The 26,203-nt window shown below is 37.9% G+C and overlaps 1 protein-coding gene across 1 annotated transcript in view; it reads right to left on the bottom strand.

The window, feature by feature from the left end:
- The window catches only part of GCC2 (GRIP and coiled-coil domain containing 2), a 54,244-nt gene that overhangs the window by 25,985 nt on the left and 2,056 nt on the right, over positions 1-26,203 (bottom strand). The window contains exons 4-16 of the mRNA XM_049780552.1: positions 25,277-25,341; positions 18,654-18,758; positions 15,509-17,887; positions 14,669-14,738; positions 12,174-12,274; positions 11,976-12,074; positions 8,799-8,918; positions 6,443-6,607; positions 5,503-5,607; positions 3,838-4,000; positions 1,755-1,855; positions 1,594-1,671; positions 883-1,020 (exon numbers count right to left, since the gene is read on the bottom strand). Coding sequence (XP_049636509.1) covers positions 883-1,020; positions 1,594-1,671; positions 1,755-1,855; positions 3,838-4,000; positions 5,503-5,607; positions 6,443-6,607; positions 8,799-8,918; positions 11,976-12,074; positions 12,174-12,274; positions 14,669-14,738; positions 15,509-17,887; positions 18,654-18,758; positions 25,277-25,341 — 3,689 coding nt within the window. The remainder of the gene's footprint in view (positions 1-882; positions 1,021-1,593; positions 1,672-1,754; positions 1,856-3,837; positions 4,001-5,502; positions 5,608-6,442; positions 6,608-8,798; positions 8,919-11,975; positions 12,075-12,173; positions 12,275-14,668; positions 14,739-15,508; positions 17,888-18,653; positions 18,759-25,276; positions 25,342-26,203) is intronic.

Raw genomic sequence — 26,203 nt, 5'->3', positions numbered from 1 at the left:
GGATTGGCTGAGTTACAGAGGCGGTCTGAGCAGCCTTGCAGTGATTGGTGCAGAATCGAGTTGGAAAATACATTTTGTGGCAATATTCAGACAATTTCATTTAGCGGCATATTGAAACATTTTTCGGGATATACTTGGCGTATAAGACAACCCCCGATTTTCAGTTGACTTTTCTTTGTTTCAAAAGTCGTCTTATACGCCGGAAAATAGTACCATATTGTACCAATTTTCAAGAGTGGAAAAAACTTAAATTCTTCATCTGACTTTTCCTAAAATGATCTGTAAACTCTACCAAAGCCATTTTTCCAAGATCACTTTAAATAAAGGTGCATCTCTGGATAACCAATGTATTGTTTGTTTTGTATGTTAAAGAAAAGTGAGCAGGTGATCACTGTTATTATATTAGACATTATTTTATAATAATTTGGCACTCAAAAAGAACTGAACACTTTAGAATACTTTTTGTTTTTGGTGCTTTCCTCTGCTGATGGGGGGCACTAGGGCTTTATTTAGGGTGCAAGAAGACTTAAGTACTGTTAGAGATTAAACCTGGGTCTTGTGCTTGCCAGGCACGCACTCAACCCTCAGGTATCTATCTCCCTGGTCTTCTATTATATATTTCTAAAGTACTTTCCTTCTTACAGTCAGGAACTGCAAAGAAATCTGAAATAACTACACATGTCTTTCCTTTTAGCAGGAAGTTATCCAACTGACAGGGATGGGATAGGTTCAGGTTAAGGGTCAGATGAAAAGAACCAAGTAATCATATAATAAATGCTCTTAGGTAACAAGAAAATACTAAATATAAGAAAATAGCTCTCAAGTAAGCTACTAGCTATTTGATAACATCAGTGATATGCTGCTTCTATACGAAGAATGCACCTTGGCAGTGCGACACTCCTCCTGAAGACTTGCCACCTTTTGCTGATATGCACCCAGTGTCCGTTGGTGCTGATCTGCAGAAGTCTTGAGGTGCTCGTGAAGTTTATGTTTCTCTGATGTTAGTTCAGCCAGTTGAATCTGGTGGCAAAATATTTCAGTTAGGGTCTGGTAAATTAAATAATCAATAGCTAAACAGACTTTCCTTGAAATAGAAACCTAAATAGAATTTCCTTAAATAAAAATCAGTAAAAAAAAAACATGAGAAAATTCCAGACTATGTATTTAGTTCAATTATTACATGAGAGTATACAAGATATCAAATTGTATATAATGGAATATGTACATATAAATATAATTATATAAAATTATTTTTAAGCTGACTGTGGTACAATACAATTTTTAAAGCTTAGGGGTTTGGGCCCTAATTATTTTGTTTTAAACTGTTAGTATACATTAAGTAAAATCCTTAACTGTACTTGTATATGCAAAGTTATTTTTTGTCTTAAAACATAAAATAGGGGCCATAGAGATAGCATGGAAGTAGGGCATGCAGAAGGATGGTGGTTCGAGTCCCGGCATCCCATATGGTTCCCCGAGCCTGCCAGGAGTGATTTCTGAGTGTAAAGCCAGGAGGAACCCCTGAGCGCTGGTGTGACCCAAAAACCAAAAACAAACAAACAAACAAAAACACACACACAAAATAAATCTTACTTTGTAGACTTCTACTTGCTGCAGGCTTGCCTCCAGCTCACCCTTTAAAGATGCTTGAAGTATCAAGTGATCAGTTTCCTAAATAATGATATGTTAAATTTTAAAAGTTGTCCATATACATACTCTACGTATTAAAATATGAAAGTGAGAAATAAACATACAGCTTGCTTTGAATCTGCCAGTTCCTTTTTGGTTTTCACAAGTAGTTGCTTGATTTTGGCATTTTTTTCTTCATATTGTTGCATAGAAGATTGTAGTGAAACTAATATAAGAAATAATTTTAGAAAACAATTTTTAAGAATGATTTTAAATAAATTATGGGTATTTTTCTTGTAATAATCCATCCTTCAAAAGTAACTTGTTTTATTTTTTACTATGGAATTTTTCAAGTATAAAAGGAATAGTAACAACTCAATAAATCCTGCTTTTATTGTACTAGCTTTAATAAGTACCACATACATAGGCAAGCTTACTTCATCCAGAAGTCAGAGTCATAGGCCAATTCTGGTTGCTGTCTGTTTTAGAAATAGTTTTATTAGAAAACAGAGAGGCTCATTGACATAGTTTATAGCTGCTTTTGTGCAAGAAAAATAAACCTGACTAATGGACACATGACCTCCCAAATCTGAACTTTTTTTTTTTTTTTTTTTGGTTTTTGGGCCACACCCGTTTGACGCTCAGGGGTTACTCCTGGCTATGAGCTCAGAAATCGCCCCTGGCTTGGGGAGACCATATGGGACGCTGGGGGATAGAACCGCAGTCCGTCCTACGCTAGCGCTTGTAAGGCAGACACCTTACCTCTAGCGCCACCTTCCCGGCCCTCAAATCTGAACTTTTATTGTCTTGACTTTTATACAAAAAGTTTCCAACCATTACCTATTTCCTTATGCTCCACTGTGATATATATATGTAGTGTGTGTGTATGTATGTGTGTGTGTATGGTGGGTGGTATATAGGTAATGCTATAATTTTTAAAGGAAATTTACTTGTCTGTCAATATTCTTAACACATATCTTTAAAATAAAGATATATATTTATCAAATTCATATAAAGGAGTGGGATTTTTTTTTTTTTTTTTACTTTTGGGTACACCCAGCGGCACTCAGAGGGTAACTCAGAAACCGCTCCTGGCAGGCTTGGGGGGCAATATGGGATGTGGGGATTCGAACCCAGTCCATCCTGAATTGACTGCGTGCAAGGCAAATGCCCTACTGCTGTACTATATATCTGTCCCAAGAGCAGATTTTTAAAAATACTGTGTACTGGGTACAGACTCCTGGGAGCCCTTATGTCTCTGATGTCTCTCTGACATACTGTGCTAGGCACTACTTAATCTAAATTAAAATTGGGGTCAACACCAGTCACAATTTTTTTATTTTTTATTTTTGGTTGCGGGAACCTCGAAATAATGCATAGGAGGTAATGGAGGCAGCTGAGGGTCACTGCAGTATTTGGCCAGCTAGGATGAACAGTTTCATGCTTGTGATTAGAGATGTAATGCTAGAGGACAGCAAAGCTACCCCAATCATACTCAGTGGCCTCCAGAGTGACATCTAGGGTGCAGGGGGGCCATAAAGTACCAGGAATATAATTTAGGTCCATGATTATGCAAGGCATGCACTCCACAACTTTGAGCTATCTCAAGTCATCGATACTTTGGTGTATGTAATCTATCGTTTGAAATCCTTTGCACTAATCATTTCCCTTAATTAGTTATCAGTCGTAAGGTGGCATTCCTGAATCAACATCTCATCCAATTTATTCCAATGTATCAAGCTTTCTTTCAGCTAAATGATTAAAAAAATCAGAGATTAATTAATAGGACTTATTCATATAGAGTATGTTTTCTAAATCCAAAGTGAGAAACTAAATCAAAGATATCTGATAGTTCCCTTATTTTAGAAATTAAATACCACACTTGACAATAATCTCTGAATTAAAGAAATCCAAAAAAAATAAAAGAAATATTTCAGTTAAAATATAAAAGAGGTGCTGGATATATAGTACAGTGGTACTTGCATGAGCAGTACCCACAGCAGATTCCCAGCATCCTACATGGTTTCCTGAGCCTAATAGGAGTGTTCCTAAACACAGAGTCAGGAAAAGGCTGAGCACTGCCAGATGTGGCTCCCAAACAAAAAAATAAATAAAATAAAAGAAAAAAACCTAAAGAAAGTTAAAAAAATATTTTTGTCTTCTTCCCTGTATTCTAAAATTATTGTAAATTAGAATTATTTTACTCACTCATTTCTTCTTGCAGTGTTTCTTGTTTTTGTTTTTGAATTTTTATTTCTTGTTCCAAATCTTCTATCTTGCTGTTTTTATTAGTTAAATTTTGATTTAGTTCTTTCATCAGACGTTCATAGTCAGCTATTTCCATATTCATCAGTGTAGTTTGTTGAGCATCCTGCACACAGATTAATAAAAATCCATATAAACTGGAAAGATAGCTCATAGAATCAGTGTGCGTGATTGTTGGAAGTCTTTGGATTCAATGACTAGCATTACACAGTCCCTAATGCTGCTGAGTGAGGTATAGCTCTAAGCATGGCAGGGTGTGGTAAAAGAAATAAAACCAAACCAACAAACAATTTTATATAATACCAGATCAGTTATTTATTTATTTTTGCGTAGGGGAGGAAAAAGAGAAGGAACTCTGAGTAGTAGTACACAGGAGGCCAGGAGGCACCTCTTAGTAACTCTAGGCCAATAGAGATACATTGCTGCTGGGTGGAGCCACAACAGCAGAGGGAGGTAAGGAGCATACCAAAGGTATTCCTGTGGAGCGTGGGTCATTTCTATTACAAGGCATGTCCTAACTCTCCAGTAATTATATTTGGTAAAGTTTTAAAATGCCACAAAATAAAGCTCTCATTTCACTTTATAAATATGCTTTTCTAAGCTTCTTAGTAATATGGAAACTTTACATGTCAAAGAAGAAATCAGAATTTCAATTTATTTTAGTTTATAATTTTTATTTTTTTTTTTGGTTTTTGGGTCACACCCAGCAGTGCTCAGGGGTTACTCCTTGCTCTAGGCTCAGAAATCACCCCTGGCAGGCACAGGGAACCATATGGGATGCCGAGATTCAAGCCACCGTTCTTCTGCATGAAAAGCAAATGCCTTAAATCCATGCTATCTCTCAGGCCCTCTTTTAGTTTATAATTTTATAAATAAAACGTTATTCAATAGATGAACCACATATGGTCCTTCAAGAACTGCCAGGAGTAAGTACTGAGCATGCTGGAATTGGCCCCCAAAAAGCAAATTAAATTGCTAAAATATAAGTTTCAATGTTTTATTATTTAAATTTTCAACTTGTCACATACCAATAACATATCAAAACTATATAATTTGATATATAACTTATCAAAATCTTATAATTTCTGAACCTAAAATCTTCAGGAAAAAGATACTCAAGATAATTAAAAAAATTTTTATTTTATTTTTTATTTTTATTTTTTTTTGGTTTTTGGGCCATACCCGGCGGTACTCAGGGGTTACTCCTGGCTGTCTGCTCAGAAATAGCTCCTGGCAGGCATGGGGGACCATATGGGACACCGGGATTTGAACCAACTACCTTTGGTCCTGGATCGGCTGCTTGCAAGGCAAACGCCACTGTGCTATCTCTTTGGGTCCAAAAGATTTTATTTTTGGGTTTTGGGTTACACTCGGCAGCGCTCAGGAGTTTACTCCTGGCTCTGGGCTCAGAAATCTCTCCTGGCAGGCTTGGGGGACCTTATGGGATGCTGGGAATCTAATCACTGTCAGTCCTGGGTCTGCTGAGTGCAAGGCAAATGCCCTAGTACTATGCTATTTCTCTGGCACCTTATAATTAAAAATTTTAATATTAATGAAAGGATTTTAAAATTGTTTCTACAAATAATCTTGTCTTAAAATTTTTTTTACCTTTCTAACAATCTCTAATTCTTGCATGGTTTTCTGAAGTTGCTTCTTTTCTTTTTGAAGCTGGAGCTGAAGGTCTTCAAGTTCACTTATAGAAATGGCATGCTCCTAAAATTAAAAAATAACCCCCAAAATAACAAACATTACTATAAAATAAATCGCATTCTTTTTTTTTTTTTGGTTTTTGGGCCACACCCGTTTGACGCTCAGGGGTTACTCCTGGCTATGTGCTCAGAAGTCGCCCCTGGCTTGGGGGGACCATATGGGACACCGGGGGATCGAACCGCGGTCCTTCCTTGGCTAGCGCTTGCAAGGCAGACACCTTACCTCCAGCGCCACCTACCCGGCCCCATAAATCGCATTCTTAACTACGAGTCCATAGGTACAAAGGTTGAAAATCACTTGTCTATCACCTTGGCTGTAACTGCCAAAGAAAGCTGTTATAACCTTGAACTGCATGCACGTCAGGTGCTAATTTAATTAATCCACAGGTGTAAAATGGTTGAAAAATATTTATTTATTTTATTTTTTTATTTTTTTTTTTTTCGGTTTTTGGGCCACACCCGGCGTTGCTCAGGGGTTACTCCTGGCTGTCTGCTCAGAAATAGCTCCTGGCAGGCACAGGGAACCATATGGGACACCGGGATTCGAACCAACCACCTTTGGTCCTGGATCGGTTGCTTGCTAGGCAAACACCGCCGTGCTATCTCTCCGGGCCCTTGAAAAATATTTAAACAAATGACATAATAAAATATCAATAATTTGAAAAATTTATAATTAACATATATACCCCCAAATCATACCCTAGGTTCTCAAATGCATAGTTGACATACATTCAAGAATTCAAGAACACTACCTTCACAAATGCTACATATTTGTCTTTTCATTTAAATAATATGTGGTAGAAACATATTAAACAAATTAGTTACAGAGGCATTTTTACCTTTATTTTCTGTTCTTTCTGAAGTTTTTCAGCTTCTAACTCTTTGTCTACCACTGCTTTGGCTCTCTGAACTTCTAAAATCTGTACTTCTAGTAACTTGACATTAGACTGTAATGTCTCAACACGAGCTAGGAGATCTTCATTATCAGAATTTAGTTTTTCACACTAGAATGACAAAAGATTAATTACTGAATAGGTAGAAAATGTATACAGGAGAAGAAATATAAAATAATAGAGAATGAAGTAACAGTACAGTGGGTTTGCCTTTATGTGGCTAACCTGGGTTTGATTCCCAGTATCCAAGGAACCATGAACCTTCCAGGAGTAATTCCTGAATATAGAGCTAGGATTAACCCCTGAGCAATGGTAGGTGTGGCCTAAAAAAATCAAAAGGAAAAAGAAAAAAACAAAAAAAAAGATTTCATAGTATTTGTATATTTTGAAATAAAAAAAAAATCACAGGGACAGGGAAGACTACATTCTGGTTTTAATCCCTAGCACCACCACATGATCTTGAGGACCAGTAGAAGAGAGTGGGGCAATGAGTCAGAAGTATTTCCTGTGAAATTAGTGGTGGAAAATGTGCACTGGTGAAGGGTGTTATACATTGTATGACTGAAACTTAATTATGAACAACTTTGTATCTGTGGGAAAAGAGCCCAACTGTATTATGACAACCTTTTATATATATTTCTTTGTTTTGTTTCTTGTTTCTTTTTTTTTGTTTCTTTTTGGGCCACACCCGGTGACACTTGGTTCCTCCTGGCTAGGCGCTCAGAAACTGCTCTTGGCTTGGGGGGGCCATATGGGACACTAGGGATAGAACCCAGGTCTGTCCTGGGTCAGCCACATGCAAGGCAAATGCCCTACCACTGCGCTATTGCGCTGGCCCCTATGACAACCTTCTAATTAGTGTTTAAGTAAATTTTTAAAAAAAGAAAAAAAAAAAGAATCCTGGGCCGGAGAGATAGCATGGAGGTAAGGCATTTGCCTTGCATGCAGAAGGTCGATGGTTCAAATCCCGGCATCCCATATGGTCCCTTGAGCCTGCCAGGAGTGATTTCTGAACAGAGGGCCAGGAGTAACCCCTGAGCAATGCCAGGTGTGACCCAAAAGCCAAAAACCAAAAAAAAGAATCCTTTGAGCAATGCTGAGTTTTTTCAATCTCCTTTCACACTCCACCAAAAACTTTATTCCACAGAATGTCAATGTTACATTAAAGGAAAACTAGATAGTACAGATATTAAGGTGCTTGCCTTATATCATCACTATTGATATAAGTAATCTAACAGTAATATGACAGTGCAGTAGAGGAAGCAGCAGAAATGAAATACAGGGCCCGGAGAGATAGCACAGCGGCTTTTGCCTTGCAAGCAGCCGATCCAGGACCAAAGGTGGTTGGTTCAAATCCCGGTGTCCCAGATGGTCCCCCGTGCCTGCCAGGAGCTATTTCTGAGCAGACAGCCAGGAGTAACCCCTGAGCATCGCCAGGTGTGGCCCAAAAAACCAAAAAAAAAAAAAAAAAAGAAAAAAAAAAGAAAATACAGGGGCCGGACAGATGGTATGGAGGTAGGGCATTTGTCTTGCATAGAAGGATGGTGGTTCAAATCCTGGCATCCCATATGGTCGCCTGAGCCTGCCAGGAGTAATTTCTTTTTTGGTTTTTGGGCCACACTGGTGACGCTTAGGGGTTACTCCTGGCTATAAGCTCAGAAGTCGCTCCTGGCTTGGGGGACCTTATGGGATGCTGGGGAATCGAACCGCGGTCTGTCCTAGGCTAGAGCTGGCAAGGCAGACACCTTACCTCTAGTGCCACCATGCCGGCCCCCAGGAGCGATTTCTGGGCATAGAGCCAAGAGTAACCCCTGAGTGCTGCTGGGTGTGACACCCCCCCCCCCAAAAAAAAAGAAATGAAAATACAAACCCAGGCCAGTACATGATTCACATGTAATAGAATGTGAATTAAAACTACACTGCAAAACAAAATAAAAAGCAAAGTCTTCAGCAGGGAATTAGATTAGAATAAGACAGGAGTAAGCTAGTTGTTAGCAACAATATTAGGAAAAAGAAAAATTTCATCCCCTCCCCAAATCAAAATGGAAAATGACTTACTATAGTTTTATTTATTTATTTATTTTAGGGGGAAATGGAAGAGGGATGGCTCTGAATTAGTGCTAAGCAGGCCCAAGGTCCCAGTGGCAACTGGGTCAACCAGACCAATTGTTCAGAGCAAAGGCACATAAGTATATGTGCTTAAAACTAATCTGAGTTGGTAGCATGCTAGGCATGTACCCCAATCACTGTACTAATTATTGGACCCTTTATAATTCATGTCTGCATATAAATTTAAAGTTACCTGGAGTGTTAAATCCTTCAACTGTCTTGTAAGGTCTTCTATACGATATTCACAATTATTAGCACGTTCTTTTTCCACATCCAACTGTTCAGACTGCTTATCATATTCCAATAGGAGATTCTTTAATAAAACAAAAGGATTTAACTTTTGCAGATTATTATATACTACTAAGTCAGACTGTATCGTTAGTTAAGCTACCTTGAGTTATATTATTTGTCCAAGTTCATCATATGACAGAATAACTAACATTATGTAATAGAATTTGAGTAATTCTGATGACTTTTACTATGGGCAAGAAGATTTCTCCTATCTACCCTCTTATTAACCCCATGCACACACTACATTATAGCATTCTCACTAGAGTTGCTACATTTGTTCCAACTGATGACCCAGGAAGTTCATAGTTTACATTAGGTTCACTCTTTTGGGGCAGTGTTCAGGGATCGTTCCTGAAGTTGCTTGAGGAAACACATGCAATGTTTCACCAATACCAGCCTTAGATTTTTGGGGTGGTTTTATTTTATTTTATTTTTTTTTTGGTTTTTGGGCCACACCCGGTAATGCTCAGGGGTTACTCCTGGCTATGTGCTCAGAAGTTGCTCCTGGCTTGGGGGACCATATGGGACACCGGGGGATCGAACCGCGGTCCGTCCAAGGGTAGCGCAGGCAAGGCAGGCACCTTACCTTTAGCGCCACCGCCCGGCCCCTGGGGTGGTTTTCTGGGGGAAGGAAGAAGAAAAAATACTGGCAGTGATTGGGCCACTTCTCACAGTTCTCAGATACATATCTTTTTTTTTTTTTTAATCTCTGTGCCACATTCCAGTGATGCTAAGGGTTACACTCTTGGTTCTGTGCTCAGGGATCACCCTGGCACAAAGGATTTAAACAGGTTCAGCCTTGTTCAAGGAAAGTGTCTTAACTACCCAGTATGCTCTGTCCCATCTTAACATTTCTTGAAAAACATTTTTTTTTTTTTTTTGGCTTTTTGGGTCACAGTCGGCGGCATTCAGGGGTTATTCCTGGCTCTGTGCTCAAAATCAGCCAAAGGCACAGGGCCATACGGGGGTACCAGGATTCAAACCACCATCCATCCTGGGTCGGCTGCATGCAAGGCAAACTCTACTGATGTTCTATCTCTCCGGCCCCAAAGACATTTTTTAAATTTAGTTACTGAAAAGTTAAGGTTATTCATGATTTGGTTTCAGGCATACATTTCACCAATTCCTTTAGCAGCATCCACATCTCTCCAAAGTGTCACACACCTCCCCACGCCTTTGCCTCTCATCCACCAAGAGGCACTTTTAAAAATATGTTTTTGCACAATAGTTTATAATACTGCTGCGGACAGGATTTCATGTGTAATACTTTATCATATTTCAGTACCACCACTTCCTCCCAATACTCTGACTCTTCTTTTTTCATTTATAAAGATTAATTTTATAAGATGCACAATTCCAGGCTGGTGTTTTTCTTCTCTCAACACTTTAAATATTCCAGGGCTAGAGAAATAGTAGAGCAGATAGGGTGCTTGCCTTGCACAGAGCAGACTGGGGCTGGATTGCCAGGATCCCTTATGGTCCTCCAAGCACTGCCATAAGTAATTCCTAAGTGGAGAGCAAAGCCAGGTTGCTATAGTTAAGGTGGTTTTCCTGTAAGGCTTTTTCTCAATAATTTTTTCTTCTAGTTTTATTTAAAAGTGATAGGCACCTAAGTGCTTTTGTTTCTTATCTGTTATACTTTGAGCTTTCTAGGTAAGTGGTTTGGGGAAACTACAATCGATGGGGGAAAATTCTTAGCTCGTAAAGTGTCAGTTTGGTTGTATTTTCAATTTTTAGTGCTTTACCATTTTTATTCTAGGTGTAGAAGGAATTGTTTAGGCCACACCCTGTAGCCTAACGTGCTATTACTAGATTTATGCTCAGAAGTAACCCCTAGAAGTGCTTATGGACCATATGTAGGGAACTGAGCCAGGGTCAGATGCATGCAAGAGAAGGAAGTTGCACGCCTTATACTATTCTTGTACCCCCTCATACTATCCTGCCCTATTGGTTTGGCCCTAACTCTTGTATTTTTTTAATAGTAAATTGTTATTTTATCTAGGTAGACATTATTCAAGTTTATTTACATAGCCAGAACAGTATCAAATAATAAGTCATAATAGCCATCTTTTGCCACCAATTTTATTAGGAAATTTCCAAACAGAATTTTATTATTATTATTATTATTTGGTTTTTGGGCCACACCCAGCAGTGCTCAGGGTTTATTGCTGGCTCTGCATTCAGAAATTGTTCCCCGCAAGCTCACAGACCCATATGGGATGCCGGGTGGTTGGGTTGGCTGCATGTAAGGCAAACAGCCTTCCGCTGTACTGTGCTCTCATTCAAGCCCCCAGAATTTTATTTTATTTATTTATTTTTTGGTTTTTGGGCCACACCCAGTGATGCTCAGGGGTTACTCCTGGCTATGCACTCAGAAATCGCTCCTCGCTTGGGGGACCATATCGGACCCCGGGATCAAACCAAGGTCCATCCTGGGTCAGGGTCAGCAGTGTGCAAGGCAAATGCTCTACCGCTGTGCTATCACTCCACACACACACACCCCCAAACTTTATTTTGGAAGATCAACAGGTTGAAAGTTCTATTTAGAATAAATAAACTTTGGTTATTTCTAGATACACTATCAGTTAGGATATTATAAATCACAGTGCCTAAAAGAAAAAGTGCCACCTATAAAGTCGGCTGGAGGGGAGAAGAAAACTGAGGACACTGTTGGAGGGAAGTAGACATTGGCAAAGGCACTGCTGCTGGAACATTGCATGCCTGAAATCCAATCATGAGTTTTTTAATTTGTAATTTTGTAAATGATGGTGATTTAATGAAAGAAAAACTATTACTTAAAATCTTGATACTAGGGATCAGAAATAGTTCAAAGGGTGTGGGGAAATGTTTTGCATGTGGGAGGCCTGAGTTTAATGCCAGATGGCCCTTAGCACTACTAGGAATATCTTCTTAAGCACCAAGTTATGGCAGTTCCTAAGCACCACTGTAGCCCTCAAAATTACTAAACCATATTAATTATTTATGATAATTATTTATGAAAAAGGTCTTTACACTTCTTAGAAGTTATAAATATAATTTATACTTTACAGATGTAAGTGAAATAAAATTTTTTTTTTACCTTATAGCTTTCTGCTCCTTGAATGAGTTCTTTCATGGATGAAGACAATTGATCCCTTTCTGATCGAACAGATTCAAGTTCTTCTTGTAGTGCCAGAGCCTATTTTTATATACATACAATAAAAAGCTTGTAAACACAAAACCACTTGCTTTTCTAAAATGTAAAGATCTTGCATCTTGCATTTTCAAGTAACCTTACCTCTTTCCTGCTAGAATCTAGTTCTTTTTTTGCCTTCACAGCAACCAGTTTGATCTTACTTATTTTCTCTTCTTTCTTTTTGGATTCTTCTTCCAAATATTCTGAAAATATAAAAGGATTATCTGTGATTATATATGAACTTAAAGAGAAAAGAAAAAAAAATTAACTTACTTTGATCTAGAGATTGAATTATTAACTAGAACAAAATATGCAATTTAAAATTAAGATAAAATATACAGCAGATGGGCTGGAGAGATAGCATAAAAGTAGGGAGTTTGCCTTGCATGCAGGTTCAAATCCCAGCATCCCATATGGTCCCGAGTCTGGCAGGAGCAATTTCTGAGCATAGAGTCAGGGGTAACCCATGAGTGCTGCCACCGGGTGTGACCCAAAAAACCAGCAGAAAACAATGCTTTTCATGAGGGATGGAGCAAAGGGGCAACACCTGGCAGTGCTTAGCTTGGCATTCCAGAATCACTCCTGGCAGTAATGTTCTTTATATCCCACACATGACCAGGAATAATCCCTGAGCAGAGAGAGCCAGGAGTAAGCTCCGAATACTGCTAGGTGTTCCCCAAAGCCCCTCATATAAGTAAACAAAAATACTGAATTCTGAACATTTTGCATTATTATACTCAGGAGACCATATGTGATGCTAAGAATCAAACTCAGGTCAGCCACATGCAAGGAAAATGCTTTGCTGCTATCCCCTCCTAAAGAATCATAACTTCTAGTGGATAAAAAGCTGGCTCAATTGCTGAAGCACATCTTTTGCATGTGTGGGTCAAGTTTGATCCACAGAACTGGATGGTTCCTTAAGCACTCCCTGGGAAGTAATCCTGAGTACTGTACTGGGAATAGGCCGTGAGCATTACTAGGTATGCCTCCCCCAATTAATAAAATTTATTTTCATTTTGATTTGTAAGCCACAGGTAATGAGAGGTATTCAAGAACTATTTCCAAGTTGGCGATCGAGGATCACTCCAGAAGGTGGTTGGGAGACTAGGTACCAACAATCATATACTCCATGCCTCCAGCATGTTCTTCCTTTATGCTATTCTCTACTACTCTCATCTTTTTACTATGCTTACTATGTGGCTTATTCCATGTAGTCTCAAATTTCATAACTTGTATGTGCCCTAATCTCTAGCCTTTAGAGTTATATTCCTGGTCCCTCAATCTCCTAGCTCTTAATGCAGCTATTATAGCTACTATAATTTTGTCTTATTTTGTTTTGGGGTCACACCTGGCATTACCTAGGGGAATACAATTATTCTTAAAAATTTTGTTTGTTTTCTTTTTTGGGCCACACCTCGTGGTGCTCGTGCTACTCCTGGTTCTGCACTCAAAAATCACTCCTGGCTTGGGGGACTATATGGGATGTTGGGGATTGAACCTGCGTTCAACCTGGGTCAGCCGCATGCAAGGCAAATGCCCTACCTATGTGCTACAATTCTGGCTCCTGATTCTTAAAATTGAAGTTAGCTACCTACAAGGAAAAAATACCTTAACTCCTATCTCTTTGTCCCCAAGCTATATGAATTTTATCTCTCACTTACTTTCTCCCCTTAATTTCAGGTTTACATATTTAGCTCCCTACTTGTTATGTCCAATTAAATCGATATGTAAGTATCTAAAATTGAGATCTCAAATAAGCTTACATCTGTGTGGTAAAAGAACATAGGCTTAAACTGAAAGACACCAAATGGAATGGGAAAACTTATTTGCAATCAACATATCAGATAAAGGGTTAATATTAAAACCCAAGAGATACACAATAGTCACAAAGATCATCATAATCAACAATAGCAACAAAACAGACATAAAAAATGGGGATAGGAAATGAACAGACACTTTTTATGAGCCCACCAGGAGTGACTTCTGAGTGCAGAGCCAGGAGAACCACCAAGTGTGGCCCCAAATCCAAAATAAAAATAGAATCTCCTAAAAAAAAAAAAAAAAAAAAAAAGGGAGGGGGGATAAAAAAAGGAAAAAAATAAAGCTAGAGACAGCTAGTTTACTATGTTTTAAACAATTCATTATATGGCTACTATTTTCCAAACAACATTTTATTTATTTCTTTTTTTTGGGGGGGGGCACACCCAGTAACGCTCAGGGGTTACTCCTGGCTACGCGCTCAGAAGTCGCTCCTGGCTAGGGGGACATTATGGGACACCGGGGGATCGAACCGCGGTCTGTCCTAGGCTAGCGCTGGCAAGGCAGACACCTTACCTCTAGCGCCACCGCGCTGGCCCCAATATTAATTTCTTTTGCCATATCCAGAGGTGCTCAAGGACTACTCCCAGTTGGTTCTGTTCTCAGGGGGGTGGGTTGGGTTGGGAGACATGTGGTACCAAAGACTGAATCTGTGCTTCTGACATGTAAAGCATTTACTCAGTTTGTTGAGCTACCTCTCCGGCTCGCCAATCTATTTTTACACTAAAGAATCTGTTTATGTTACTGTAACAATGTATACAAAAAAAATCACTGATTACCTATTCTTTCTTCCAGTTCTTTTACTGAAGAAGGCTGATCATTTTCTACAGATGATTTCTGTATGGAATTCTATGTTTTAGAGGAAAAACAGATCACTTCAATCCCACAAAAAACTTATAATCATGTGAAACATGAAAAAAAATCATGAGCATAAAGTGCAATTTGGTAGTCTTTTTCTTTTTTGGCTAGGTTTGGTAATATTTATCTTAACATAAATATAGCATTTACTATAAAGACTAGTAGTATTCAAGACCAATATGAACATATCAAATATATATCACATATCATAATTTGTCATACTTCCCTAATTTGTGTGGAAAACCGAAATTTTGGCTAAATATATTTAAGTTTTTGGCAATTTGGCAATTTTCAGGGGTTACTCCTGGCTCTGAGGCCAGGAATTATTCCTGACAGTATTTGGGGGACCATGTGGGATGCTGAAAATAGAATCTGGGTTGAGCATATACCTGCTGCTATACTACCATTCTGGTCCCAAAATTTTGGTTAAATTTAAACACCACCTAACTTCCATTTGTTTTATTCAATATTAAGCAATGTATTATGTATATTATTTAAAAAAATCAACATTTTTCATGCTTAGCTTAAGTTTTACTGGTAAGTAGTTATAAAATTTTGACCAACACATTTAGCTTCATTTAAATACAAAATTATGTAAAGTCAAATGGTCATGAAAATGTTTAATGCCCTTCTTAGAAACTTGGCATTTGACCTTAAATGTTAAAAACTTACCAATGATGTCAAAATATAAAATATGTTAATATATATTTTCAAGCCTAAGAGTAGGACTAAGAATTTGCTTAATTCCAAATTAATAGTACCTTTAATAATATCAACTCTGCTCTCACATCTTGTAACTCATTCTCTTTCTGTTCTAGTAATGGCTTTAGGCTTTCTAATTCCTTCCTTAAAGGTTCTTCTTTTTCATTATTTTCATTTTCCCTACGTATTTTTTCAGGAACACCGGCAAATTGAAATAAAAGTTCTTGGTTTTCAAGCCTTGTTTTTTCATTAGCAGTCTTCATTTCTAGCAGCTCAGACTGCAGGATTTCTTTCTCTGATAGGATTCCTTCCAATTCTTTTCTTCTGAGTACTTTCTCTTGTTCATAGTCTCTCAGTGAAGATCTAAGTTCCTCACACTGAACTACATTTTCCTCCTCAAGACACTTAATTTTTTCCTCTAATTCTAAAATTCTTTTATCATATTGAAAAGCCAAATTTTTTTTTTCCTCACTTAATTTAGCTAAGGATTCACCTATAACTTTCAGGACACTAGCAACATCTTGTTTCTCATTTTCTTCTGGAACTTTTAATTTAATTTGTTTTAGAAACTCATCCAACTGAGTTTTGATAAGTAACTTCTCATTTTCAAAAAGTTTATTTAAATTATCTCGTTGTTCAATTGCTAATTCAAGTTTCTTTTCTAATTCAGAAATTTGTGAGAGGAGGGCTTCCAAGTCCTTATTCAGTTGGTTTTCTTCTGAGCTTAATCTATTAATTTCCTCAGAAAGAAATTTCTTTTCAGATGACAGTACTGCCTGGTCTTCAGAGAGAATTTTTAACTGCATCATAAGCTCATCTACTTTTTGATTATTTTGATCCTTATCTTCATGCTTTTCAGTTAACTCATTTATCTTTCTTTCTAGTTCGCTGTTGTATTGAGTAGTCTGCTCTACTTTCTCCCTAAGTTCTAAATTCAATCTTTCTTCCCTTTCACATTTTTTATGAAGGTCATCTATTTCTACAAGAGAACTTTCCATTTTACTTATAAAATCATCTTTTTCCTCAGTAAGAGAACTTATCTTTGCTTCAAATTCTTTTAATATGGCATCTCTTTGACTGAGGCTAACTAAATATACTTCATTTTTTTCCTGAAGGTCCTTAATTACATTTTCAAGTTCTGGTGCAAATTCCTGCTGTGATAACTTTTCATTTTCTTTCTGGAGACGATTCACAGTTTCAAGAAGAGCATCTTTTTCAGTATAAGCAGTTCTGAGTTTTTGTTGAAGTTCACTAACATCAGATGCTTGCTGCTGTTTCATTGACTCAAACTCTTGACTTATTTTTCCAGCAGATTCCCCTAGTTCTGTTTGTAAAATCTCCATCATCTCTCGCAAGCTCTCATAATTTAAAATTGCTTCTTGCTTCTCTTGCTGTAGATTTTCACACTGTTCTTTAAAACCTCGTATTTCAAACATTAATGCTAACTTTTCTTTTTCTGAATCTGACAAAAAAGTCTCATTTAGTTCTGACATTTCTTTATGATGTTCTTTCTTAAGATGCTCTATTTCTTTGTTATGCTGCTCTATAGTATGGCAAAATTGCTTATTTGAATCTTCTAGCTGAGATTTTAACCTTTCAATTACACAGCCTTGTTCTTCTTTAGATAATAATAATTCATTAATTTTAAACTCCAAGTCTTCCCGTTCATGAAAAAAATCATCCTTTATTTGCTGAGCATCAATTTCAAGTTTTAATTTAAGATTAGTCATGTATGTTAACTCATCTTTTAGAATACTATGCTGAGATTCCAGTTCTTTTAAAGTGTCTTCTAAGACTCTGATTTTGTTATTTACTTCTTGTTCATCTCCTTGTAAGAGCAAAGAACACAACTGATTTTCTTGGTTTGTAATTGAGTCCCCTAAGTTTTCCAATTCACATTCATTTTTCTCCTGAATATTCCTCTCTTCACTTTCCTCACATTGTTGGACTAAGTGGTCTCCATGAACTACCGTGTGTTCTGCATTTGATACCCTATTTTGACACATCAATTCTTTCAATTCTTCCTGGTGTGTAGACTTCAATTGTAAAAGTTCTTCTTGCAAATGATTAATATCTTTTTGGTAATGCTGAGAATTGGCTTCAATAACTTCTTGAAGATGAATAATTTCTAGCTCCTTTTCATTTGTGGCAGCTTCCAATTGTTTTTGCAGATTTAAAATTTGCTCCTCAAAGGCTGATTTAATTTTTTCAATCTCTTCTTGCAGTTCTTTAACATTATCTTCAGAGTCACTCTGAAATTTAAGTTGTTCTAAAAGCTCTAGCTGTTTTTTTGTTGCTTCTTCTAGTTCCTTTTGCAAATTAGCTTTATCTTCACTGACTGCCATTAATTCATTTTTTAAATTCTCTGTTTCTTTCACATAGTTTCTTTTTGATTGTTCAAACTCTTCGTGCAAATCTTCCACCTTAGTTACAGAATTCTATTTAAAAAGAAAAGAGAAAATTAATTTAAATGAGAGAACTCTCCACTCCTTAGAAAATCATTTTCACTAGACAGAAAAATAAATGAGTAAATGTTAATATAGAGAAATAATACTGAGATTTCAAGCATTTTATTTAGGCTCTGACTACTATAAGTATGGTAGTAAAAATAACAGTTATAACATACTTTTCCAAGTATAGCTAAAAGCTTAGGAAAACTGATTTTAATTTTCTTTTGTAATAAATTAAGTATAGCTCTAGCATAGACTAAATAAAAGCGTTTTTTGAGAAAAGCAGCCCTTATTCAACAGGCTGAATATACTAGACCTGAACATAGAATGGCAGTTAAGAGCATGGATTATAACCAACTGACATAAAATATTTTTCTATTTTTCATTTATAAAGATTTACATTATAGTTATAAAAAAGAGAAAACAACTCAATGGTGCTTTGGGCCACATCAGATGATGCGTGGGATTACTCTTGGCTCAGCACTCAGGAATTACTTCTGGTAGGTTTGGAGGACTATATGGGATGCCAAGGATCGAACTCAGGTTGGAAGTGTGCAAGTCAAACACCCTATCCAATCTATTATTGCTCTGGCCCCTAAAACAACAAAATGGTAATTCTACAAGTATTGTTGATTATTTTTTCTTTTTAAATATGCCATTTTATTTATAAAACATTAAATTAAAATTTTTTGATTTGCTAAAATTCACGGTAAGTTATATAAGTTAGTAACATTTAAGAAAAGTACTGTCTTGCCTCAATCTCTTGCTTCATTATAGTATTTTCCTTCTTCAGAGAAAGACACTGCTGCTCACTCTCAGCTTTTTCCAGAAGAACAGCATCCAGACGTTCAGTGAGGGCCTGTTTTGGTACATGATGATTTGTTTTCCTGAGTTAATGGTGATAAGACCATACATGTAATTATCTCCTTATTTTTCAAAGCATGCTAAAGTAAGAACAAAAGATTTAGAAAGATACAGAAGAAAACTGAGGAAAAGAAAAAGGTACTTGAGAAATCTCAATACTTTTTTAGAAAATTGAAAGTGAATGAATGAGGGTTAGGGGAATTAGAAAAACAAACAATTATTTGTTTCTCTATTATATTATAAATATTATAAATAATATTATTATTTAGACACAGTCTAAAGGACTACATGTGGAAACACTTATGGGAAGCTGGTAAAAAAAAACTACAGAAAATAAATACTTTGGAATTGGAGGTTCCTGATGTCATAGATTATCACACTTACTGTGTGGGAGCTACAAAACTAGACACTTAACTATAAGGTCTGAAGAACTGGTAAGGATAGGTAAGAAGGAGCAATAACATGGTGGGTGCTTGCCTGCAAACAGTCAAACTAGGTTTGATTTCCAGCATCCCATATAGTGCCCAAAAACTACCAGGAGTGATATGCATCATTCCAGAGAACCACCAGGAGAAATCCCTGAGTGCAAAACCAGGAGTAACCCTTGAGCACTGCCAGGTGTGATGCAAAAATAAAACCAAAACAAAACAGAAAAAAAGTAAGTCAAGAGTCAGTCATGTTTCACTTCCCTAAGATACAGGTTTAAACTGTAGAAATGAAGTGAGAAAATTAATAAAACAAAGCAAGATTAAGAAGCCCTGAGCAATAAAAAATGTTAACAAAATAGACAACCACTAGCAAGACTATTAACATAAAGTCACAAATACCTTTTTTGTTTGTTTGTTTTTTCGGCCACACTTGTTTGATGCTCAGGGATTACTCCTGGCTAAGCGCTCAGAAATTGCCGCTGGTTTTGGGGGGACCATATGGGATGCCAGGGGATTGAACCTTGGCCCTTCCTTGGCTAGCGCTTGCAAGACAGACACCTTACCTCTAGCGCCACCTCACAGGCCCCTTTTTCTTTGTATTTATTTATTTTTTCACAAATATTATGAATAAGAGAAATCTATCATGTCAGAAATTACAGAAATACTACGAATAGTTGATAATTAAAAACTATGGGAATGGATTAAAAACTCCTAGAAAACAGTTTCATTAATTCAAGATAAAAATTAAAACATAATACATAATTGGGGCCGGGGCAGTGGCACTAGTGGTAAGGCATCTGCCTTGCAAGAGCTAACCTAGGATGGACTGCTGTTCGATCCCCCGGTGTCCCAAATGGACCCCCAAGCCAGGAGCAATCATTTCTCAGAGCATAGCTAGGAGTATCCCGAGCGTCACCGGATGTGGTCCAAAAACCAAAGACAAAACAAAACAAAAACATAATATATAATATATAATTTAAAAATCAACCTATAGGTTTAAAATTGCATATTAAACACACACACACACACACACACACAACCCTACCAGATAAAACAGGCAGCTTTTAGAGTTCTATAATATTCTCAAAGGATAAATATTTTATTATAATACAACATATAAGGGCCCGGAGAGATAGCACAGAGGCGTTTGCCTTGCAAGCAGCCGATCCAGGACCAAAGGTGGTTGGTTCAAATCCCGGTGTCCCATATGGTCCCCCGTGCCTGCCAGGAGCTATTTCTGAGCAGACAGCCAGGAGTAACCCCTGAGCAATGCCGGGTGTGGCCCAAAAACCAAAAAAAAAAACAAAAAAAAACCAATACAACATATAAAATACTGGGGTCGCTAGGGGAGAGCATAAGGGGTGCTGGGACCAATTATTTTAATTTTTAAATGTAGAACTCATTGTGAGATACAGCTCAATTTTAATCTGCTCTAACTGGGATTTAATAACTAAATGTCTAAAATGGATAAATCCAACAATAGAAAAATAAACACATTGTATAGTAATGGAGATAATGTTTGTATTATTCAGAATTTTCATCAATAATTTAGCACTTAAAAAAAGGCTGTTTGGGGGGCCGGAGCCATTGTCCAGTGTGGTAGGGCGTTTGCCTTGCACATGGCTGATCTAGGATGGACCTTGCTTTGAGCCCCTGGTGTCCTATATGGTCCCCCAAGTGAGGAGCAATTTCTTTTCTTTCTTTCTTTTATTTTGATGTACATGGAATCTATTATGCTGAGTGAAATAAGTCGGAGGGAGAGAGATAGACACAGAATAGTCTCACTTATATATGGGTTTTAAGAAAAATAAAAGACACTTTTGTAATAATCCTCAGAGGCAAAGAGAGGAGGGCTGGGAGGTCCAGCTCACAACATGAGGCTCATCACAAAGAGTGGTGAGTGCAGTTAGAGAGATAACTACACTGAGAACTATCATAACAATGTGAATGAATGAGGGAAGCAGAAAGCCTGTCTAGAGTACAGGTGGGGGTGGGGTGGGGAGGAGGGAGATTTGGGACATTGGTGGTGGGAATGTTGCACTGGTGAAGGGGAGTGTTCTTTACATGACTGAAATCCAACTGCAAATATATTTGTAATTAAGGTGTTTAAATAAAGATATTAATAATTAAAAAAGGAGCGATTTCTGAGCGCATAGCCAGGAGTAACCTCTGAGCGTCACTGAGTGCGGCCCAAAACCCAACACCCCTCCCCCCAAAAAAAGATGTTTTGGGCCAAGTGATAGCATAAGGGGTAGGCCATTTGCCTAGCATGTGGCTGACCTAGGTTGGACCCCAGCATTCCTTATGTCCAGAACCTGCCAGGAGTGACTCCTGAGCGAAGAACCAGGAGTAATCCCAGAACAGCACCAGGTTTGACCCCATCCTCCCTCCAAAAGAAACCTGTTTGAGGAAGTTACTCTCTCTTGAATACCTATCTTTCTCCCTCCCCTCATTTCTCAAATAAATCTAATCACACTATTCCTCTCCTTCTAAAATTCTTTTCAAGTGAGGGAAGGAAAAGGACCTGAAAAAACAAATAGGATTTAGGACATACTTTCTTTTCCTAAAAGGGTAGCTCCTCACTCAAACTTGAGTTTCATAGCTCCCTGAGCAAAGATAATTTTCCACACTATGTGTGTCACAAGTGTGACATTGGTGCATTTTGATGGCTATTGTATGAAACTGGTACAATCTGAGGTTTTTACTGTGCAGGTGTGCATATCAAACTATTAGTTCTGGGGCTGGGAAGGTGGCGCTAGAGGTAGGGTGTCTGCCTTGCAAGCGCTAGCGTAGGATGGACCGCAGTTCGATCCCCTGGCATCCCATATGGTCCCCCCAAGCCAGGGGCAATTTCTGAGCACATAGCCAGGAGTAACCCCTGAGTGTCAAATGGGTGTGGCCCAAAAACCAAAAAAAAAAAAAACAAAACAAAACAAAACAAAAAAACAACTATTAGTTCTAAATTTACCCCTTGTAACTAAAGCGGCAGAGGAAATCAAGCTTCTGGTCCTACCTTCATCAGACAAACTAGACTGAGTTTCAGAAAGATAGAAGAACTTTAATGAGGAATTAGAAGAACTGGAATATAAAGGGTTCTTGATCCTTAAAAAGAATGCACAAACATTCATATATTCTCTAGTGCAAAAGGAACATTTCAGGACAGATCCTGTACTACTGGGGCCTAATTCAAATATAAATAAATTTACAAATATGGAAATCATGACAAGTATCTTATCAAAACACAATGCTCTAAAGGTAGAAATTAACCACACAAAAAAGATGGGTATGAAACTGGAGAGATGTACAACAGAAAAGGTGCTTGTGTTGTATGCATCTGACCTTGGTTTGCTCCTCTCCATCCTATATGGTTCCCTAAACACCTCCTCAAAAGTAATTCTTGAGCAGAATTACAAGTAAATCCTACGTGTTGCTGGATGTGATCCATCACTCCCTTCACCCCAAAGAGCCAGAGTGATAATACAGCAGGTAGGGCATTTGCCAACTGGGGTTTGACCCCCCAGCATCCCATATGGTCCCCCAAGCCTGCCAGGAGTGATTTCTGAGCGCAGAGCCAAGAGTAATACCTGGGTACTGACAGGTGTGGTCCCAAAACCAAAATAAATAATAATTTTATCTTTTAACGTCAGGCCATTGTAAACCGATTGAGTATTTAAAATAAAATACTTCTTGGAACAAAAATATATAAAAATGATATATGATTGTTAACAGGTATTTTCAATTTTGACTAGTTCCTTGACAAGATTTTTTTTTGTTTTTTTGTTTTTGGGTCAAACCCAACAGCGCTCAGGGATCACTCCTGGCTCTATGTTTAGAAATTGCTCCTGGCAGGCTCAGGGGACCATATGGGATGCCGGGATTTGAACCACCATACTTCTGCATGCAAGGCAAATGCCCTACCTCCATGCTATCTCTCCGACCTCTTGACAAGATGGTTTTTTTTTTTTTTTGGTTTTTCGAACCAAGGTCGGGATCTTTCCTTGGCTAGCGCTTGCAAGGCAGACACATTACCTCTAGCGCCACCTCGCTGGCCCCTCTTGACAAGATTTTTAAGACATAAGAGGTACACTCTACCTAAATGAATGGATTAAACAAAAAAGTAAGACTGAAGTAACTGGACTTTGATTTTTTTGTTTGTTTTTCGAGCCACACCCGTTTGATGCTCAGGGGTTACTCCTGGCTAAGCGCTCAGAAATCGCCCCTGGCTTGGGGGGACCATATGGGATGCCAAGGGATCCAACTGCGGTCCGTTCCTTAGCTAGCGCTTGCAAGGCAGACACCTTACCTCTAGCGCCACCTCGCCGGCCCCACCTTTGATTTTTTTTAAATATCTAGTTTATTCTTAATAAAGTTGTTAAAATGAATCAGTGAATTCTGAATATAAAAGTATTTGGCCTTTCATGTTCTAATATCAAAACATATCTACTTTGGGCTGGAGAGATAGTACAACAGGTAAGGTGCTTACTTAGTACACAGCCAACCCAGAATTAATCCTTGGCACCACATCATAGGGTCCCCTGCTCATGAACAGGAGTAATCCCTAAGTGCAGAGCCAGGGGTAAGCCCTGAACACATAAAGTGTGTCTTCTCCCTGCCACCCCAAACCTAAATAGTAAATAATTTTAGCTAAATAATGAAAACAGTGCATGGTGTCCATAGGGAGTTAAATATACCTTGCTGTATTCCCTTTTTGAGTACCACAGTTCACAAATTGTGAACCTCCTAAAAAGAAAGCAAAATAGTATAATCAAAGAATACACAGCAAGGCTTAACTAATAGAAAAGAAGAAAAAAAGTTAATTTCAGAGCTTCGAGAGGCAAAGAAAATTTTTAAAGATAGGCTAAGATTGGGGAGTACAGAGGTTTGGGAACATTCTTTGCATGCTGTTGATCCAGCTTTGATCCCCAGTATATGGTTTGTGCACAGCCCCACACCCCTAAGCATTGTTGGATGTAATACTGGAGATATCCAAGCACTGTGGCCTACTTAATCTAGCACTGATGGACAAGCAGCACCACATTCTTGGCTCAGAGAATTAGAAGCACCTAGCATCACACTGGAGGTCCTCTTCCACCGAAGAAACAAATGAAGAAAAAGAGAGAGAGAAAAAAGAGGGGGCCGGAGCAATAGCACATGGAAGGGCATTTGTCTTGTACATGGCCAGCCCAAGACTAACCCGGGTTCAATCCCCAGCATTCCATATGGTCCCCTGAGTCTTCCTGGAGCTATTTCTGAGTGCAGAGCCAGAAGTAACCCCTGAACATGACTAGGTGTGGCCCAAACTGCCCCCACAAAAAAGATTAAAAAAAGTCAGATAACATAAGGGAAATAAAAAGTATTGTTAGTATTAAGGGCATGTAAGAAAAAGACAAAGCAACTTAGGTTATTAAACAGGGAACTAGACAACAACAGTACTGTTATCTGCAAGCAGCATACAGTTAAAAGTCTAGTTAGGAACAAGTAAAACATAACACACTTAACATAAAAATTAAGGAAATGAAAGAGGAGAGTTGAATCATCTCGAAAATGGAAAGTTCTAAAAAGTATGGAAATCTCTTAAAGGAGATTTGGTTATGCTGAGTATGAACAGAGGGCGAGAGAACTTAATAAAGATCCCATCTCATTCCCCCAGTCTTAAGTCCCAGGGCTATATATGTATGTATGTATATGTATACACACACACACACACACACATATATATATACACACACACCTATATATATATACCTCAATAGATAATCTGGCAATTATCAAAGTCCTATGCATGACTGAGTTTTCTAAGTAGAAGAACTAGAATGAGTCAAGAACCACAATTAAACAACATGTGGGATGAAAAGACAACACCCATCTCACTACAGAAGCTACTGGTCATTTAACCAGTATTTACAGTACTTCTTACAGAAAGGTAAAATATTTAACCAAGTGTAGAGAGGAACTGGGTAAACAGGGAAAGAAAATCAGATAGCACTTTGGCAAGCTGAAAACACTCAAGGAAATGTGGCTTAACATCAGCTATTTTCTTAAGCAAATAAAAATTAAAAAGCAATATTAACAACTGTTTCATTACCTTAATAATATCATCAGATCCTCCAATAGGTTTCAATTTGAGATCTTCAACTTCTTTTTCTAATTCTTAAAAAAAAATTCATTCAGAAATGAAGTACTAAATGTAAGTACATTCTCTTTAAAAAGTACATTTCATAAAAAAAGTTATCATAAATTAAAATATATCTAATAGGCACATATCTGAGAAAGTTTATTATTTTTCTTTTTGGATTACACCAGGTAGTGTTTGAGGGCTATACTCTGGATGCTCAGAGAACCAAATCTAGGACTTCTGCAAATAAATCAACTAGGTATTAAACTCATCCCGGTCCCTTGAGAAAGTATTTTCACCTATAATTAGTTTTTGTTTATGTATTTATTTAAGAGGGTCCTACCACCCATAGTCTTTAGCCAACTGGGACAGGGTTTCAATACACCAGCCCAAGGATGTGAATTTGTTCAGGTTGTTATGCTGAGGATATTCAAGCAACCCAGAGTACAACATCCATGCTTGGAGAGCCTTCCTGGCTGCTTCTGATGATGTAAAGAAGACCACATAGTACCATGAAATGAACCTGGTTTGGGTGTAAGAAAGCATGCACTCTGACCATTGTACTATCTCCTTTAAAATATTCTATTATAGACTCCAGACTCATAAAACACAATTATGACCTTTTCTGGTAAAAAGTAAATATTGTCTAAAAACTAGGTAGTTAAAAACTGGTAAGTTGGGGCTGGAGAGATAGGACAGCGGTGTTTGCCTTGCAAGCAGCCGATCCAGGACCTAAGGTGGTTGGTTCGAATCCTGGCATCCCATATGGTCACCCGAGCCTGCCAGGAGCGATTACTAAGCAGATAGCCAGGAGTAGCCCCTGAACAACCCCCCCCCCCAAAAAAAGAACAACAACAAAAAAAAACCCAGGAAAACGGAAAAAAAAAAAAAAAAAAA

This window comes from Suncus etruscus, chromosome 9 (genome assembly GCF_024139225.1).
Source record: "Suncus etruscus isolate mSunEtr1 chromosome 9, mSunEtr1.pri.cur, whole genome shotgun sequence".
Classification (NCBI taxonomy): Eukaryota; Metazoa; Chordata; class Mammalia; order Eulipotyphla; family Soricidae; genus Suncus; species Suncus etruscus.
Note: the sequence above shows the minus strand (reverse complement) of the source record. Positions and strands in the feature narration are given on the sequence as shown.